Consider the following 18,251-nt stretch of genomic DNA (forward strand, 5'->3'; position numbering starts at 1 on the left):
TTGGTTTTAGGGTCTGGCACTGGCTCTCACTAGTTTGGTAACCTTGGTCAGTTTGGAACAGTATGGAATATGAATAAATAAAACATCTCTATGTCACATTTCTTTATTTATAAAGTAAGGATGCTGTCTTTCCTGTCTACTACTCTGAGTTCTTTCCTGAGGATCAGATGAGACCATGTTTGTGAAAACACCTTGAGGTGAGGAGTGACTGTTTAGTATTCCACCTGTTTCTCTATGGTGCTTAGATGCTCCAATAACATTTTGTAGGAAAAATGCGTTATGAGTTACTGAGAAGAAATAAAAGGAATCATTTTGTTTTCATTTTGTGAGCTTAAGTCTGAAAACTCAAGAGCCAAAGAAAAGTTGAATTCTCTATGCAGGTGGAAGGATGTGGGGGAAAATAGGGATGGAAAGATTGAGGGTCAGAGAGAAGTACCTGTGAAGCAGAGCTTAAAGAACAAGTCTTCCCAGCCTTGGGCAGCCCCCCCACCCTGCCTCGAATCACTCTCTTCTCCCTTGTAGCTGTAACTCCTTGTTTTGTTACAGGTAAGACTGGCGACTATGTCCTCTAAACAAAGTTCATGATGCCTCGTTCACACAAGATTCACAAGGAACAAAACTGTCATCATGTGATATGTAACTAATTTGCTTTTTGTTTGCTTCTGTAACCTCGCTTGCCCACCCCCCTCCCCAGTTTTATGTCACTAGAAAGACCATCCCTCCTTTTGACCACAAGTATGAAACTGAAACTTACATTGTTCTGAGCTCTTCCTTTGGACAGGAGTCCATTGAACTGCTATTCACCTAAAACCTGAAATGAATCCTCTGATTCCCATGGGTCTCTCCTGTCTCTTGAAGTTCTGCAACACCTGCAATATTGTTTAAGCCCCACAAAAGACTAATACCCACTTTGTATTCATCCTTGTTTTCTCTGCCCTGGGAGACCCCTTCTCTTTCAGTGCGTCAGGTAAAGTGGCATACCCCTGTAATCCCCACTCCTTGGGAGGCTGATAAAGGAGAATTGCAAGTCTGAGGTCAGCCTGGGCAACTTAGCAAGACCCTGTCTTAAAAAGGGCTCAGGGGGAGAGGACTTGCCTAGCATGCTCAAGGTCCTAGGTTCAATTCCCAGTACCACACACAAAATATCCAATTTAGTAGAGGTGGATAAAAGCTCAGGCTGACCCTGCAACTGGACTGATGGGAAAAGAAGTCTATGGAATCTTTATTCTTTAACCACAGACATTTATTTTGAAAAGGAAATCTGGAGTATCAATGTTGGGGGCAGGGAAGACAGGGAGAAGAATAATGGGCAATGGTATGAACAGGAGAGGAAAGGTATTTGAACATCTTGTTTGACATTCAGGCAGAGGCAGGTGCTATTAGTTGTTGAAGCTAAATATAAGTTGAGCCAAGTAGCGTGGGGGCCTTCTGCCTGAGTCAGGCTTCTAGACCATGTTGCAGAAAGGTTTATTTCAGCAGCATATAATTTGCATCCTTGTTCCTTGAGAAATGAAGTTCATAGAAGGGCACTTGTTCTCACACCCCTGAACCATGAATTGGAGTTTTCCACCTGAAAAGGGCAAAGACATTGGAGTTAATAGAAGGGTTCTCTCTCTAACCTTACCTTTCTCCATAGTCCCCAATATCCCAATGCAGGGATGGCTAAGACCTCCACATGTACATTCTCTTTCCCCGCTTTGTTTCTGTCCTCTGGGACCTTCACTTCATCAGTTGCCCTTCTGTCTTATTGCTTCAGTTTTCCTCTCTACTGGCTCCTTTTTTGGTTTATAAGCATGCTCAAGTTCTCCCAAACTCAAATATAGTTTCTCTTATATCATTCTCCTGCCACTGTCCTAACCCCACAAACCTCTCTGGAGAGCCAGCTGTCCTCACTTGACCTTCCCTTCTGCCCTAGACCCTCAGAATCATGATTCTGCTGCTGAAATTCTCCCCTCAAAGTGTTCTACTTTTCAGATTCTGCAGTCTTTTCTCAAGTCTCCAACCTCTCTGGGCATGTAATCCTGTAGACTACACCCTATCTCTTTCTTGACACTTCTCCAGACAGTGTTCCCTACTACTCCTCTGGATCCAGTTATCTGTGCTTCCTCAAGTAGAATTCTCACATTTCCAGTAAACTGATGGTCATCTTCATTCAGATATGTTAAGGACTTCTAAAATTTACTGTGTCCCAAATGAAGTTCATTTCTATCTTCCTCACTTGGACGTGCTTTCTTGACATTTCCCTTATACATTTTCTGTATCACATTCTGAAAACCCCTGTGATCTCTGATTTCCCCCTTTGCCCTTTCTGCCCAACTGGTCGAGAAGGCCTGTCAGTCCTATCAGTTCTACTCTTTAAATGCGTGTTTTTATCCTGTCACTTATATTCATAAAACATTTAAGGGACCTTTACTGTGTGTAGGGAACTATGTTAGACACCAGAGGATTTTAAGATTAATAACATCAAGGTCCTTCAGTGTCATGCACTGAGAGAGACAGAAAAAAAGAAATGGAGGGAGAGGGGAGGAAGGGAGAGATATTTCACTTTTCTAAATTTCTGTTAGCAGATCCTCTTGTGGAGATTAAATGAGAAACCATACTTTAAAGTGTATCTCAGTATCTTACCTATAAATGGGAGGTAAATAAAGAACTATTATTTGTATTAACCTTATCAAGTCACTCCCTTACTCAAAATTCCTATATTCAAACTCCTTGAAGTAATATTGAAGGGTTTTGGGGGGGGATTGAGCCCAGGCCATTCACACTAAGTGAATCCCCAGCCTTTGTTTTTATATTCTGTCTTTGTTTTTTGTTTTTTGTGATAGTCTTGGTATGTAGTTCAGGCTGGCCTTGTATTCACTGTGTGGCATAGCCTGGCCTCAAACTCGTAGCACTTTTTTGCCTCAGCCTCCCAAGTGCTGAGATTACAAGGGTGCACCAACAAGCCCAGCTCTTGTTTTAATATTTCATTTAGAGACAGGGCCTAAGTTGTTAAGTTGCCCAGGTGGGCTTGAACTTATGATCCTCTTGCCTCAGCCTCTGAGTGCTAGAATTACAGGCATGTGCCACCACATCCTGCAATTTTTCAGGCCTTTATGTATGATTTGGCTCCAGTCAACGATTCCCAAATTTATTTTCTTCTCCTCCCCTACTTGCAATCCCCCAAAGTCTCTGCTATTTTTCCTGTTTATGTCCTGCACTTTTCTGACTTTTGTTTCCATAATTCCCCACCTCTGGCATATCCTTCATCAACCATTGCAGTATGACTAAATCAGTAGGTTCTCTTCAGTCCTGCTTGTATGTTGAGATGGATGAGGAGCTTTAAAAAATTTTGATGCTGGGCCTGTGGTGTAGGCCTGTAATTCTAGCACTCTGGGAGGTTGGAACAGGAGGATCACAAGTGTGAACCCAGCCTGGGCAACTTATGGAGACCCTGCCTCAAAAATGGGGTTGGGGGTGAGGATGTAGCTAAATACAAAGGCCCTAGGTTCAATCCCTAGTACCAACAAAAAGAATAAGAAAAAAACCTGGATTCAATCCCCAGAGATTAGTATTTAATTGGTGCAACCCAAGCATTAGGACTTTTTTTTGGTACCAGGGATCGAATGCTGGTCCTTGCGCATGCACAGCAGGCGGCGAAACCGCTGAGCTAAGTCCCTGGCCAGCATTAGGATTTTTAAAAGTTGCTCAAGTGATTGTAGTGTGTAGCCAAGACTGAGAGTTACTGGCCCACATCTTATGTGTTACCCCCAAAGCCTTTTCTGAATGCCACCTCCAAATTTGTTTGGAATTTTTGCTTCTCTCATCTCATCTTTCCTTCTCTGCCACCTCTAATCTTTTCCTTCTCTGGTTGAGTTCCCAGCACTTTGTATGCTTTTTATTTTTATTTTTTTGTACTGGGGATGGAACTCAGGACCTTGTGCATGCGAGGCAGGTGCGGTGCCACTGAGCTAACTCCCTGGCCCAATGCTTTTTATTTTTAAACGGTACTCAGGATTGGACCCAGGGGGCAACTCACTGAGGTACATACCTGGCCTTTTTTTTTTTTTTTTTTTTGTGAGACTAGGTCTTGATAGATTGCTGAGATGCCCAGTTTTATCCAGGCTGGGATTGACCTTCCCATCTTCCTGCCTCAGCCTCCCAGAGGGCTAGGAATATAGGCATGTGCTACCACACTTGGCTTTTGTGTGCCTTTCTTATTTTATTTTTTCCTTTGTGATATTATGTATTTGTTATCTTAGGCCAACCTCTGGGCCGTGGAGTGGTACTGGTTGGCCTATTAAGAACTGGGCTGCCCGGCAGGAGGTGAGCAGTGGGGCCGGGAGTAAACTTCATCTGTATTTACAGCAGCAGGGGAACCCTACTATGAACTGTGATATGAGGGATCTAGGTTGAGAGCTTCACATCACCCTGAAACAAGTTCCCCCTTCATATCCCTAACCCCTATCATGGAAAAAATCATCTCTTGTGAAACTGGTCCCTGGTGGGAAAAAAAGATTAAGGGCTAGTGAATTAGGCCATAGTGTTTTTTTTGGTGCTTCATCAAACTCAGGACCTTGTGCTTTCAAAGCAGGTGGCAGAACCACTGAGCAAAATCCCAGGCCCTGATAATTTTTTTTTAGACAAGGTCTCACTGTGCAGTTCAAGCTGGCCTTGAACTCATTATGTAGCCCAGGTTGGCCTTGAACTTGTGGTGATCCTCCTGCCTTAGCTTCCCTAGTGCTAGGATTACAGGTATGTGTCACCACACCCAGCATACACAGTCTGTATTTGATAGTATGTGTCTTTAATGTTTGTTGAGTGATGGTGGATGAATGCACTCATGTAGAAATGGGATAATGGCATTTCTAGTGAGGGACCACACAGTTCATGGGATGGAAGTAACCAAGTTTGCTTATTTTGGGGAGGAAGAGTGAGAGTGAGGGTAGAGAGACATACAGCCTGGTTTGGAAACCTATGAACATAGATTTGTAGTCAATTGTTTGTTAGTTTATTCATTCAGTATTTACTAAATGTCTACCTTACCATATGCTGGACATTGTTCTAGGCTCTGAGAATATGTAGCCATGAACAAAACAGGCATAGTGCTGAGCTTACAGTTTGTGTCTCAATGGCTTAAGGGACATCTCACAATTTCTTTAATAGGAAGAGACAGCCAATATCCCTGCCTCCTTTTCTATGAAGTCTTAAGCCTGCTGGGAAGGGCCTGTACCTCTCCAATCCGTACCTGGGATTCTACTCTAAATCCTTGAGGTTCTTTTTAATCTCCAATTTTCTTGATCTCTCCCCTTAGCCACTGCCCCCTAAACTGCCTCCTATCAGTACTTAAGTTGCCTGATGTATTCTCATACCTTTGAAGATCTTCTTTAACATGCACTGCTGGGAATTCTCAGTGGTGCACATTCCCTCTCCACGAAGACATTTTCCTTTATCATTCATATAAGCACATGTGTGGCAATTTAATATTGCACCTGCAAATGTAAGATAAGACTGATGAAATTCCCTTATGGACCAGGTGTGGATATGTGAGTCAGACATCTGGGATAGAATGACAGACAATAAGTAGCCTGGAGACAACATATTTCTTGAGTTCTTACTGGGGCTCTGAGGGTCCTGTGTCTGCTACAGCATGTGTTTTGGAGGAAATTCATTTTTATTGCTTCATCTATAATCTTCATTGCTGACAAATCCCAAATTTACTCCCTACTCTTGACTTTTACTCTAGTGCATATCTTCACTGGCTTCCTGGGCATTTGTAATCAGTTGCTCTTCTGTTATATCTTAACTCCATAAGAACAAAGTGTCCTGTGACTGGCTGCCATTACTACTCTGCCATACTCTCACATACCCACAATGCACAAACACTTGGAGTCAAATTTGACTGATTTCTAAGCTTTATTAGATTGTTCTATTGTTGCAAACCCTGTAAAGAGTCTGTGTTATTCTCCATTTTCAAATTGACTTTATTAAAGGTCACTGATGGCATTTTCTTTGAAATATATCCATGTTATCTCTTACACTATTTCTGTTAATCCCCTAGTTCAGGAAGCACACACACAAAGTGAGTCAGGGGAGAATATGGGCTTTAGACTGACCTAAGTTTGAATCCAAGGCTTGCTACTTTCTAGCCATGTGACTGATGTTGGATATATTACTTTGCCCAATTTCTATTTCATCTGAAAGTTTAGAATAGTAATTCTTATGCAATCAGATGAAATATGAAGTATTAATATTGCTAATAGTAACTTGAGACCTCAAACTTTGGGTATTAGTTTTCTTGCTTGAACCACCTCTTTTAAGTAAGAGCCATAGAATTGCAGTCATCCTGGGAATTTATTTTTGAATCTAACCAAGGAAAGCATTCCATGAGTTACTAACGTGGGTTAGTTTTCAGAATTCTCCATTTCCTATGAGCCCTGCCAGGGAAACTATGGGCTTTTGTATTCATAATTTCTTGTGTGTGGAATCAGAGGGGCTACTGGCATTTTATATTTGTGTTATTTTCTTAAGCATCCTCCAAATTACGTAGCATGAAGGCCCCATAAAACATAAAACATGCCTCTTGGTATTATTGTGAAGAGGCCTAGAGAGTCTGGGAGAGTTGTTTCTAAAGTGTTCATGACTCTTCCCACGCTTTCCCTAAAACTGGGTTTTCCTGATGTGTTTCCCACTTCTCACCTAAAACCAGTGCGGCCCACCTGAAGATGTATTTGGAAGTGGTGTGCTTGAAGGCTGTTCACCAGAAGGATGTTCATCTAGAGCCTGATTACCATCAGACTTTTTTCCAGAAGCCTGTTCACCTGAGGTGTCTTCACCTGAAGTGTCTTCACCTGAAGTCTGTTCACCTGAAGCATGTTCACCTGAAGTCTCTTCCCCTGAGGCATGTTCACCTGATGACTCTTTACCTGAGGCCTGTTCACCTGAAGTCTCTTCACCTGAGGCGTGTTCACCTGATGTCTCTTCACCTGAGGCGTGTTCACTCGAAGTGTGTTCAGCTGAAGCATATTCACCTGAAGTCTCCTCACCCGAGGCCTGTTCACCTGAAGTATCTTCACCTGAGGCATGTTCACCTGGTGTCTCTTCACCTAAAGCATTTTCACCTAAAGTGTGTTGACTTGCAGCATGTTCATCCACAGTGTGTTTATCAGCAGCATGCTCACCTGCATCATACTCGCTTGAACTGTGCTCTCTGGAACCTTGCTGTTAGAACATTCTTACCTAAAGAAGTCTCATATAAAGCTTCAATATCTGAAGGGTTTACTGGTGAAAGGTACTCATCTGAAAGTTGTTGAACTGAACCTTGATCCATAGAGGCAAAAGGCTCATCAGGCTGACCTGATGCTCCTGGCATGGAAAAGAAAAACAAGAGATAGTGAAGAAGAGAGAGCATGGGGTAAAGACTACTTCCCTATAGAGAGAGACAAATGGGGACCCCTAGGTGTCCTGTGGGTCTAGAACAGACACTTGACAGTAGTGCAGATATTGGGGGAAATCAACTTAATTACTTCAAGAGACCATGGAGAATAGAGCTGTTTAGTGAAAAATACAGAGACCACCTATGGGATTGAAGGAATTGAGCTTTAAAATACATAATACTAAAAACTACACAGGGTGATACCATCACTCATATACCAAAAGCACCTGAATGGAAATGAATGTGCCTCCCTGACAAAGCCAGCATCAGGAAATCAAGTCACTCATGTCATCAGAAGTCTACCACCAGCCCTCTGACCAGTCCCTCTTTGGTGAAGTCAAGAAGAGTGGAGATAGGAGAGAGAAAGCAAATAGTTTCCCATAGCTGAGTAATTCCAGCCTAAATTGAGGGTGGACAATTTTCTTACTTTTATGTTTAAGCAATTTATTTATTTAGCAGTATTGGAGATTGAACCCAAGACATTCACACTGATTAATTTTGAGACAGGGAAGTTCTTGCTAAGTTGCTTGGACAAGGCTCAAACTCACAATTCTGCCTCATCCTCCCAGAGTGCTGGGATTATAGATGTATACCCAGCTGATGGAAAATTTTAACCTTTGGACAGAATAAATTTTAAATGAGAAGATGACCACAGAATGACCTTGAGCCCACAAAAATTACCAGAAGGGATTAAGTCACCTTTTATTTGGTAAGGTCAAGTTCTTTCTCACACTTCTTAATCTACATGGGTTGGGTATTCTCAATAGAATTCAAACCCAATTGGGTAAACCCAATAGAAGGAAAAGTTGCTATAAATTACTAGGTTGAAAAATTCTGGGGCCAGTTTGATCCCCTTCATTAAAGCATACCCCCTCAAGCTACTCAAGCAGGTCCTTTTCTATTTTTCTTACTTTTCTTTGTCAAGAGCTGGCCTGATCTTTGTTGGCTCCTTAAACTAAAGTCTCTTACCATTTTCTCTTATTTTCCTGTTAGGAAAAAAACAACAACAAGAAATTCTTGGCTTATCTTTATATGTGTCTGAATGGAGATTCCCAGTGACATTTACACCCACTTCATGGAGTTGTTGGGTATTCAGTAAGATAAATTGTGAAGTGCCTTGTCTGTTGCCTAGATGCTCAATTAATTTTAGATTTCTCTTCTCCTCACCTTACACTGAGATTTGCAAACCACTAAGAGGACCATTCACTTCTGGCTAATTTCTTCTACCTTTAATCCAGCTCATTAGTGACTGCCAGACAAATATTCCTTAACTGTTACTTTAATTTTAATTGAATGGAAGCACCAAACAGACTGTTTTGTAATTGCTCCTTGATTAGTAGCCTAAGAGAAGACATGAAGACAATGAGGACTGGGTAATTCTAGCTAAGAGCTGAGGCATTACAAGATCTTTTTTTTCAATTTTAATTTTATTGATGCAATTTAATTTACATAATGATCACATTCATCATAGGGAATTTGTACTTGTACATGATGTATCTTGATTCCTTTTACCCCCAATTCCCCTCCCTTCAATCCCTCTTCCCCTTCCTTATTTACAAAAGTCCTGTCTGCATTTTTTCTTCCCCTTTTCTTCTTTTTCCTTCCTTCCTTTTCCCCTCCCCCCTCTCTAGTTCCCTCTTCCTTTTGAACAATTTTTCCTTATTTCACATTGTCTGTTATACATTTTGGTTCCTATTTACATTTTCAGCTTATTACACCAGATAATAGCAACAAGGTTTGTGATAGCTAAATCTTGAAAACAACCCAAATGCCTATCAACCAATGGATGGATAAAGAAGATGTGGTTTTTCTATACAATGGAGTGTTACTAAGGTATTACAAGATCTTTAAGCTGAGATAGTTTTAAGGCCCCTGGGTGCTCTAGCTTTGTAAGAATCCTATAAGATACATATATATATATATTTATAATCAGTTATTTTCTCAAAATCTAGGGTCTCTGGGCATGGTAGTGCATGCCTGTAATCATAGCGCTCAGGAGGCTGAGGAAAGAGGATTGAAAGTTTGAGGCCAACCTGGGTAACTTAGTGAGATCTTATCTCAAAAAACCAAACAAAAGTAAATAAAAGACTAAGATTATAGTATGTTCATAAAGATTGGATAAGGTTTTTATTTTTAAAATATAAATACTTGCTTGAGTGATTCTTCAATAGTTAAACTTTTTTCATTTTATTGATTTTTAAACTTTTTTCCTCACATTTTATTCTTTTATTAGTACATTCATCATGAGGGATGTGTACATGTTCAGAGCACATCTTAATTCTTTCTTTGTCCCCTTTCTCTCCCCTCTCCAAATCTTTACCTCCACATTTACAAAGCTCTATTTCCATTTATTTCTTTCAATTTTTTTCTTTTAAATCTTTTCTTCCTCCTCCCCATCTCTTGTTCACCTTCCCAATTGAATAATTTCTTCCTACTTCCTAATTTCTCTCCTCCATTTTCCTCCCTGTTCATACTTTATATTCTTCAAACAAGTGAAGCAATGTGATATTTAAACTTGTGTGCCTGATTTAAAAAGTTTTACTAAGAAAATATTTCTAATATAGAATAGAAAACAGGTTTGAATAAGCATGCTAATTTCTTAGTCACTTTCTAGTGACTGATTCTAGTGCTTTGTGGCCCTGACCCAAGGTTGGTTCTGCTCTACCCATAGGCTGATGTAGGGGACAGGGGAAGGGGACGTTACCAGAACCTCTGCAGTGAGTCCTGGTCTCCTGCGAGCCACGGCAGCACACGGCGAATTACAGGAAAGGTAGAAAAATGAGACTGAGAAGAAGCTGACCTTTGGGTCTGATCAGTGCTGCTCTGGACAGCAAAGACAAAGCCCCCAGCTTACCACACCTTTTATTCAGTACATCGGGAGAAACAAATGTAACAAATGACTTGCAGAGAGTTCAACAGTTCACATTGGGATAAACAAGGTGTAACGGAAGGCTTGCAGAGAGTTCAGTACATCTCCGGCAAACAAGATGTTAATCAGTCCAAGAACAATGAGGAACTGAGCAGATGTTTGTTCTCCCAGGATGTCTCTTGTCCTGGAGAATCACAGCATCACTGGATCACTGAAGTCTCAGTTGTGACCGGAGGCCAAACTGGAGTTATTCTGTAGCTGGGTTGTAGGCAAGAGAACTAGGCTAACCAAATGATTTATCCCTAGAATTATGTAGCATTGCTCCCAACAGGCTGAGTCCCCAGAGCTTTCTTGCTAAGGGCCAGGTCCATTTTGGCAACTTCTCATCCCCTCCCTCTTAGACATCCTGAGGATGACTCTTCAGCTGCATCGGCCACCAAGCAGCTTCTGTCCTACCATAGTCCCTTCCAGCATCTCCCAGGCCTAGGCCCAGGACATGAGCCCTGATACTTCATTTAAATCTTCTTTGCCAGTCCCCAAGGACCAGCTCAAGTCTGTGGCGCGCCATTATTACAGCAGTCACTCTGATCTTCAAGTGAAATTGCCAAGACTTTGGATCCCCATTTTTTCTCCCCTGTCCCTCCCCCGATAGCACACTTTCTTGCTGGGCCTTTATTGTCCTCCCCACCAAACCTACTCTAAAATGGCCTCTTCTTGGGATTCACTGATTATTTCATCTCAGCCAGATCTCTTAGCCCGGTGTGTTTGGCATTTCGGGTCACAGACTGAGTCCCCAATTTGCAATGTCACTCCATTCTGCTACGCTTGCTCCTGTGCCCTAGACCAGCCAGCCAGCCCACCCAGGGAGCAGTCAGATGGTTGCCCCTCCCTTGTCTGGTCATGTTCCTTCTAGAGCAACTCTTTCTCTCATTCAGATTATGCATTTCTGTTAATATTTTATGAGGCTGAACTGCTTTACACTGATCCCCAGCTTCAGGGAAAACCAATGGAGTTTTCACCAGAGTCCATCCTCTAAATGCTCATAACATCTCTGCAGCCCTTGTGGCTGACTGCTTTCTGCCTCACTACTCCCCCTACACACCTCCATGATGACTTCCTGGGATACATTTAAAATTGCAAATTGATTATGAATTAATCTTTGTCCAAAAGAGAGAATTGACAGAAGGGGATAGACCTATCCCTGCCTTGGCTGGCAGAGCAGCTGACTTCCTCCCCAGCAGCCTTCCCAGTGGCCCAGTGATAGAGACTCCCCACCAGCATTCCTTCCCAGGGAGCCCCCTACACCCTCTGCTGCAAATCCAGCTCCCAGAGCTTTATAGGAACTCCTGTTTTGGGAGAGAAAGTGGAAGGGAGGGAAGAAGGGCATTGCCAAGCACTTGGCCTTCACACATGGGATCTCATTTTATCTGCCCGAAGCTCTAAAAAACACCTTTGGTTATCTTCACCCTAATGAAGCATATACGTATAGACAGGCTAAGTGGTTTGCCCCCAAATCACACCACAGAACCTGGAGGTAAAGCCAAGTGTGTAGATTTCAAAAGCCACCTGTCTTTTGCTTTCCTCAAGGACACCTCCCCCCAACTCATGGCTGGTTCTTAAGTATCTTCAAGGGCTCCCACTGTTGGGAGTGCTAATGGGCAGGGCTCTCTGATGGGTTAGCTGCTGATGGAGTCCACAAAAGGAGAACCTTGGTCAGAGGTGCTTAGATGCCTAAATCAGCCTGTACTTGCTGCTGCTTGGCCTCACCTTCTATCTTGCTGTCTTTGTGACCTCTTTTCCTTTCAAGGTGCATTTGTTAGTCATTTTGGATCAATTATGTGAGATGGAGCATGAAAGCAAGAAGAAACACCCCTTATGACATGTGCCGGGTCAGCTTCACTCTTTGGAGTCATTGTTCAAAACATGCCAGGTTTTCCTCAATTCTGCACTCTGCAATCCCTGCTAGAAAAATTATGATCACACTCTCTTTATAGTTCAAGGGTTAATCCTAGTTGAATTCAATAATTTTCTCCTGTTTTTTGCTAAATCTTTACTCTCTCCCAACCTTAATGTTAGAAGAGCTCTGGTCTCTGATGGCTTCACTCCAAAATTTAAAAGCATAAATAGCTAGAGTCCTACAGAGACTGTCACAGCATCTTCCTAGGCTCCTGGCAGCATAACTTCTGGGCCAGGCCAGACAAAGAAAACTTCTGTAATCATTTCTGAACAATCTATTCTAGAAGCCAAGTAGCTCACCATCAGGAAGGAGGTTCTTCCTGTCATCAACCTTCAGTCTTACTTCATTTAACATAAGTATAAACTCATGCTCAGCCTTAGCTTTCTCCTGGCTGAGTACCTGGGAGGAAGGTGGCAGAACAAAATCAAGGCGGATGGCAGCTTACTACATTTTAACTTTCCTGTTACCTACCAAATAGCCTTAATCGCCAGTAGAGCAGCCCTGGCAGCCAGAGAAGCAGCCAGAGAAGAGAGGCAGAAGGCAGGCTAGTGCCTCTTGGAGACGTCAGTAAGTAGAGGCCTAGGGAAGCTGACATTGCCATAATGCAGCTGGAGCAGGTGTTTATTTACCTGGCTCCATCAGTGGTGCTCTAGCTGGCTTCTCCTGCTGCGTCGCTTCCTTTCCCATAGGCAGATCTGCAACAGAGTTCCCCCCCACCCCGCCCCGACAAGCACACACTCCTGGCATTCGCCCAGGAGGTTTGCTGGGAGCTGATTTACACACCTGTTGCCTATGCTGAGGGGGCGCCTCTTTAGGTCCCCAGGGTAGTGTTTTTCTCTTCCTGCCATCTCTACTCTGATTTATGAACTACAAATAAAATAATATAGGGACAAACCCTTCAAGGGCCATTTGTCTCACTGCCTAGCACCAGACACTTCCTCTGAGAATAAACACCTGTTCTTTTGGCTTCTCCGGGCCACAGATTGGCACTGAGTTCCACATTACATTCATATAGGTCTCTGGCCAAAAGGTGACCCATCCTGGCTCTTGTCACGGATGCCACTGTGTCTTCCTCTTGTGGACCAGGTGCCCTGGGTCCTGCTTCCCCCACAGCCTGGCTCCCACACCATGCCCCCTTTTCTTTTCACTCATTTGGTTCCTTCTTGCCGCTCATTTTTGTTCCTTCTGCCAGGTCCCTCATTTCAAAGTGGCCCCAGAGGAGTTTGTCAGGTTCCAGTTCCAGAGATTCACAACCCTGAACCTGCACCCCAGCAACACAGACATCAGCGTGGCTGTGGCTGGGATCCTGAACTTCTTCAACTGCACCACCGCCTGCCTCATCTGTGCCAAAGCAGAATGTGAGTCTCCCTGAGCCTTCCGCCCCACACAGGATGGTATTGCTGATTTCCACCTGGCTCCTGGGCCCCAGGTTGGAGCCACACAAGGAGGATGCGGCCTTCCTCAGATCATGGAGCTGGTAACCAGCAGGTTCAGGCATTCCCATGTGTCCTTGGGTGTTTGTCCATGTGTGTGTATGTGTGTGCATGCATGCATGTGTGTGTTTGTGTGTTTGTAAGAGTGAAAGAATGCATGGCCCAGGAACACCCATTACCAGAACTCCCTGGGCACAAGCAGAACAGAAAGGAACTAGGTTACAGGGAGACTGGCCAACTGCCAAAACATTTTGCATCTGCAAACTCAATTCCCATGTTTTCAGCCTCAGAGAGAGACAGAGAGAGAGAGAGAATCAAATTGAATGCATTTGTACTTGATAGGTTGAAGATCTTTTTCCCCTGGAGAGCAGGTTTTGCTGATGGAATAAGGTCCAAGGTCAACTCTTGATAAAGGATTTTTTGCAAATACATGGTTTAGAAACACATGTTCTCTGACTCTCAATTTGTGACATGAGTTTAGTGTTTATGAGATTTAGCTAATTTCAGCCAGCACCTCCCAGCAAACCTGTGCAACAGTGTGCTCCTTGTGGCAGCTGCACACCCACACACAGTCATCAGGTGCTGGCCACTGACTCACACACAGGGAACCAGAGCCTGAACCTGGCCTCTGTGCCTGCACAGGTCTTAACCTGCAGATCTTCATGGGCTGCACTGGCAGAGTGTCTTCCATCTGGGCTCCATTCTGTAGCTTCTCAGAACCATCTGCATTTTTACATCCTTCCTCCATCCAGAGATCCCAACAACATTAAAGGCAAAACCCTCTTCCCTGTCATGGGTCAGAACCATCTGCATTGCCAGACCCTTGCACCACCTGACTCCACACCTGCATCCATTCATTTCTTCAACACAGTTTTACTGAGTATTTACTCTGTGCTACTGAAGTAACAAAGTGTCAGAGTCTCAATTCTATATGCTTTATATATACCTTATTTAATTATTATAACCACTCAGCTTTTGGAGGTGCTGGAATTCCCTGATTCATAGTTGAGGAAGTGGAGACTCAGAGGTGAAGTGACTTACCCAAGGTCACACAACTTAAGCAGCAGGGTCCAAATCAAATACAGACCTTCTTGCTACCAGTCCAGCACTCATTTTGGAACCCTATAGTGGCTACAGAAATGTTCCTGCCATTAACATGAGATAACACTGAGTAGTCTGTGCCAAGTGTCAAATGTGCACGGTGGCTACTCAAGAGAGAGAGGTACCTGAGTGCAGAAGTGCCAGGAAAGGCTTTGAGACCAGGGCATGGGGTCTCGAAGAAGGAAAAAGATTCAGATAAATAGAGAAGAGAGAGCATGTAAGTGAGGAAAGCAGGAAGCCTCTTGCCATGCCTAGGAAGGAGGTGACTGAAGCCAAGAGCAGATATTAAAGGCAGATAGAGGCTGGGGAAAGGACAGAGAACCTTGAGTGGCAGGTAAGGCAGCATGGACTTCAGCCTGTATCAATGGAGGGAGATTGAAGGTCTTTCCCTTGAGTAATGTCCTTACAGGAAAGGCCAGTCTAATCATGGGTGTCCCACTGGGGAAAGGACTGCTTTTAGGATCCATTAAAAAGGACTGGCAAACACCCTCACTGGAGGAAAGATAACCTCTTTAATAAATGGTGCTAGAAAAATTGGGTTTCAACTTGCCAAATATTGAAACTAGACCTATATCTCTCATGGTGCACTAAACTAAAATCAAAATGGATGAAAGATCTAAATATTAAAACAGAAACACTAAACCGGCTGGAACAGAGGTTAGGTAGAACTCTTGAAGACACTGGTGTAGGAAAAGATTTTATGAACAAAACCTCAGTTGCCCGTGAACTAGCACAAACAATCAACAAGTGAAATCTCTTCTTATTAAAAAGCTTCTGCACAGCAAGGAAACCACCGACAGTGTGAAGAGACAACCCACAATGTGGGAAAAAATTTTCACCTGCTGTTCCTCAGACAAAAGTCTACTACCTAGACTCTATAAAGAACTTTAAAAAATCAAACCTCCCAAATTTAAAGACCCAATCCAAAAACTGGGCATCTGAAATGAACAGACATTTCTCAGACAAAGAAGTAGAAATAGCAAATAAACATATGAAAAAATGTTCAACATCACTGGTCATTCGAGGGATGCAAATGAAAACAATGCTGAGATTCCACCTCACTCCAGAAAGAATGGCTGCTATCATGAAATCAACCAATAACAAATGCTGGCAGACTGTGGGGAAAGAGGAACCCTGCTCCACTGCTGGTGGGAGTGTAGATGTACAACCACTATGGAAATCAGTATGGAGATAGCTCAAAGAACTAGGACTGGAAGTCCCATTTGACCCAGCTATTCCCCTGCTGGGTATCTTCCCCAAAGAATTAAAAGAATCCTACCACAGTGATATATGTGCACCCATGTGCATAGCAGCACAATTTGTAATAGGTAAAATTTGGAAGCAGCCCAATTGCCCATCAACTGGAGATTGGATAAAGAAAATGTGGGTTTTTAAAAATAAAATGGAGTACTACTCAGCCATAAAAAATGAGAAATTAGAGACATTTATAGCTAAATGGATGCACATTGAGGCGATATTCTTAAGTGCAATAAATAGGGCACACATGTGTAAATGCCAAATAGTGTCTCTAGTGTGAGAAATTGAAAGTGTAAATAAGGACCAAAAGGTATAATAGATAATGTGAAATAGGAAGAAAAGGGCCAAAGGGGATGGGGAAGTGGGAGGGGTAGGGGAAAGGAAAGAAGGGAATGTAATTAATCTGAGAAAATGAAAAAATGGAAACAAAGTCTTTGTAAATAGGGAAGGATGGAGGGGTTGAATGGAGGGCAGGGGAATGGGGAAAAAACCAAGAGAGATTATGTAAAAGTGCAAATTTCCAATGATGAATGTCATTATATTGTGTATCTAAAATGTACCAATAAAATTAATTTTTAAAAAAGGGTTAGCAAGTTGGAATTAGACCCAAGGATCTGGGGACTCTCAGAGGACTTGGGGAAAGAAAGTTGGCTTCAACTCTGTTTCAATAGCCAGGTCCTAAGAGGGGCCAGAGAGAGTTGGGTATGTGTGAGAACATGCCAACCCTTCATTCAGTCGATCAGTGGGCATTTATTGGGCATCTCTTATGTCCTGGGTACCATGTTAGGCTCTATGTGAGACAGCAAGAATAGCATAGTCTTGTCCACACCTATAATTCCAGATACTCAGGAGGCTGAGGCAGGAAGAACATCAATTTGAGGCCAGCCAGGGCAATTTAGTGACCTGTGAGACCCTGTCTCAAAATATAAATTTTTAAAAAGAGTTGGGGATGTAACTCAGTAATAGAGCACTTGCCTGGCATGTGGGAGGCCCTGGTTCCAGTCCCCAGTACAAAAAAAAAAAAAAATGGAGCAGTTTCATTGGAGAATAAGCAGTTATATGGACAGAAAGCAGTTAAGCCAGGAAAATGATGAATCAGAGCTCACAGGGAGTGTGGTGCAGCAGAGTCTCAGGCATTTGTTGCACGGAGGGTCTTTGGCAGAAGCTCTGAGAACAGAGTCTAACCCTTCCATTTACAGATGAGAAAACTGAGGCCAAGAGAATAGTATGACAGGCCTAGGGTTCCATAACTAATATGGTAGAGCCAGGATTTGAACCCCAGTTACCTGGATCACAACCCAATACACTGTCACCATTACACAAGTATTTCTCAAACTGGGTTCCTCTAGATCCATGCTGACCAGTGCAGCAGCCCCAAGCCACTTGTGATTATTTAAATTTAAATATGAACTCATTAAAATGAAATAAAATTCTAAAAATTCAGTTGCTCGGTCTCATTAGCCACATTTTAAGTGCTCAACAGCCAGTATGGCTGGTGGCTACCATAGTAGCCACATAGATAGAGAACATTCCCATCACCACAGAAAGCTCTATTGGTCCACACTGCTTTGATGATGATGATGAGGAGGAGGAGGAGGAGGAGGAGAAGAAGGAGGAGGAAAAGGAGGCGGAGAGGAGGAGGAGGAGAAGTGGTTTATGGACAGAGTTTTGTAGGCAAAAAAAAAAAAATCCTGCATAACCCTGCGTTCTTTTCCCCCCTTGTAGAGAGACAATACACAATAACCTGGACTCTCTGAGATGTCCTGCAGCCAAAATAACTATTTACTTTATCATCTTACAAATATGGGTGACCATAAGCCCCCAAAGGATGCTGAGAAAAGGCCACAGGATGCTAACATTTTATGGAACACAGCTGGGACGTGCTGCATTCTTCCCCATGTGTGGCCTCCTGGTACCCGTGAATGGTATAACGGAATCAAGGAACTGACTGCCACCAGTCTCAGACAGGCCTGAACTGGCCCATGCCATATATGCAGTGGGGGTGTTAACAGGGAGTGGGAGGTAATGAGTGCTGGGTACAAAGGCTGAGCTCTGTTTCTTCTGCTGTAGCTCTTACTAGGATTTAGGAAATTAATCGCTCCATTTGTTAAACATCTGATATGGATTGAAGACTTTGTTAGATAGTGTTGCTTCCCAGCCCAGTACTGGTTCACTAGAACTAAGACATTCCTTGACATTCACACAGTTCCTTGTGGAGGC

The 18,251-nt window shown here is 43.0% G+C and overlaps 1 protein-coding gene across 1 annotated transcript; it reads right to left on the bottom strand.

The window, feature by feature from the left end:
• Positions 1-817: 817 nt before the first annotated feature.
• On the bottom strand, positions 818-12,932 carry Acrv1 (acrosomal vesicle protein 1). Its single transcript, XM_021251927.2, is given in 4 exon segments — positions 818-1,570; positions 5,352-5,471; positions 6,699-7,204; positions 7,206-12,932. Coding segments are annotated over 4 exon segments (936 nt in total). The 5' UTR covers positions 7,391-12,932; the 3' UTR covers positions 818-1,445.
• Positions 12,933-18,251: the final 5,319 nt, after the last annotated feature.

This window comes from Heterocephalus glaber, unplaced genomic scaffold (genome assembly GCF_053883595.1).
Source record: "Heterocephalus glaber isolate CG9 unplaced genomic scaffold, H.glaber_assembly_v1.0 deba00000006, whole genome shotgun sequence".
Taxonomy (NCBI): domain Eukaryota; kingdom Metazoa; phylum Chordata; class Mammalia; order Rodentia; family Bathyergidae; genus Heterocephalus; species Heterocephalus glaber.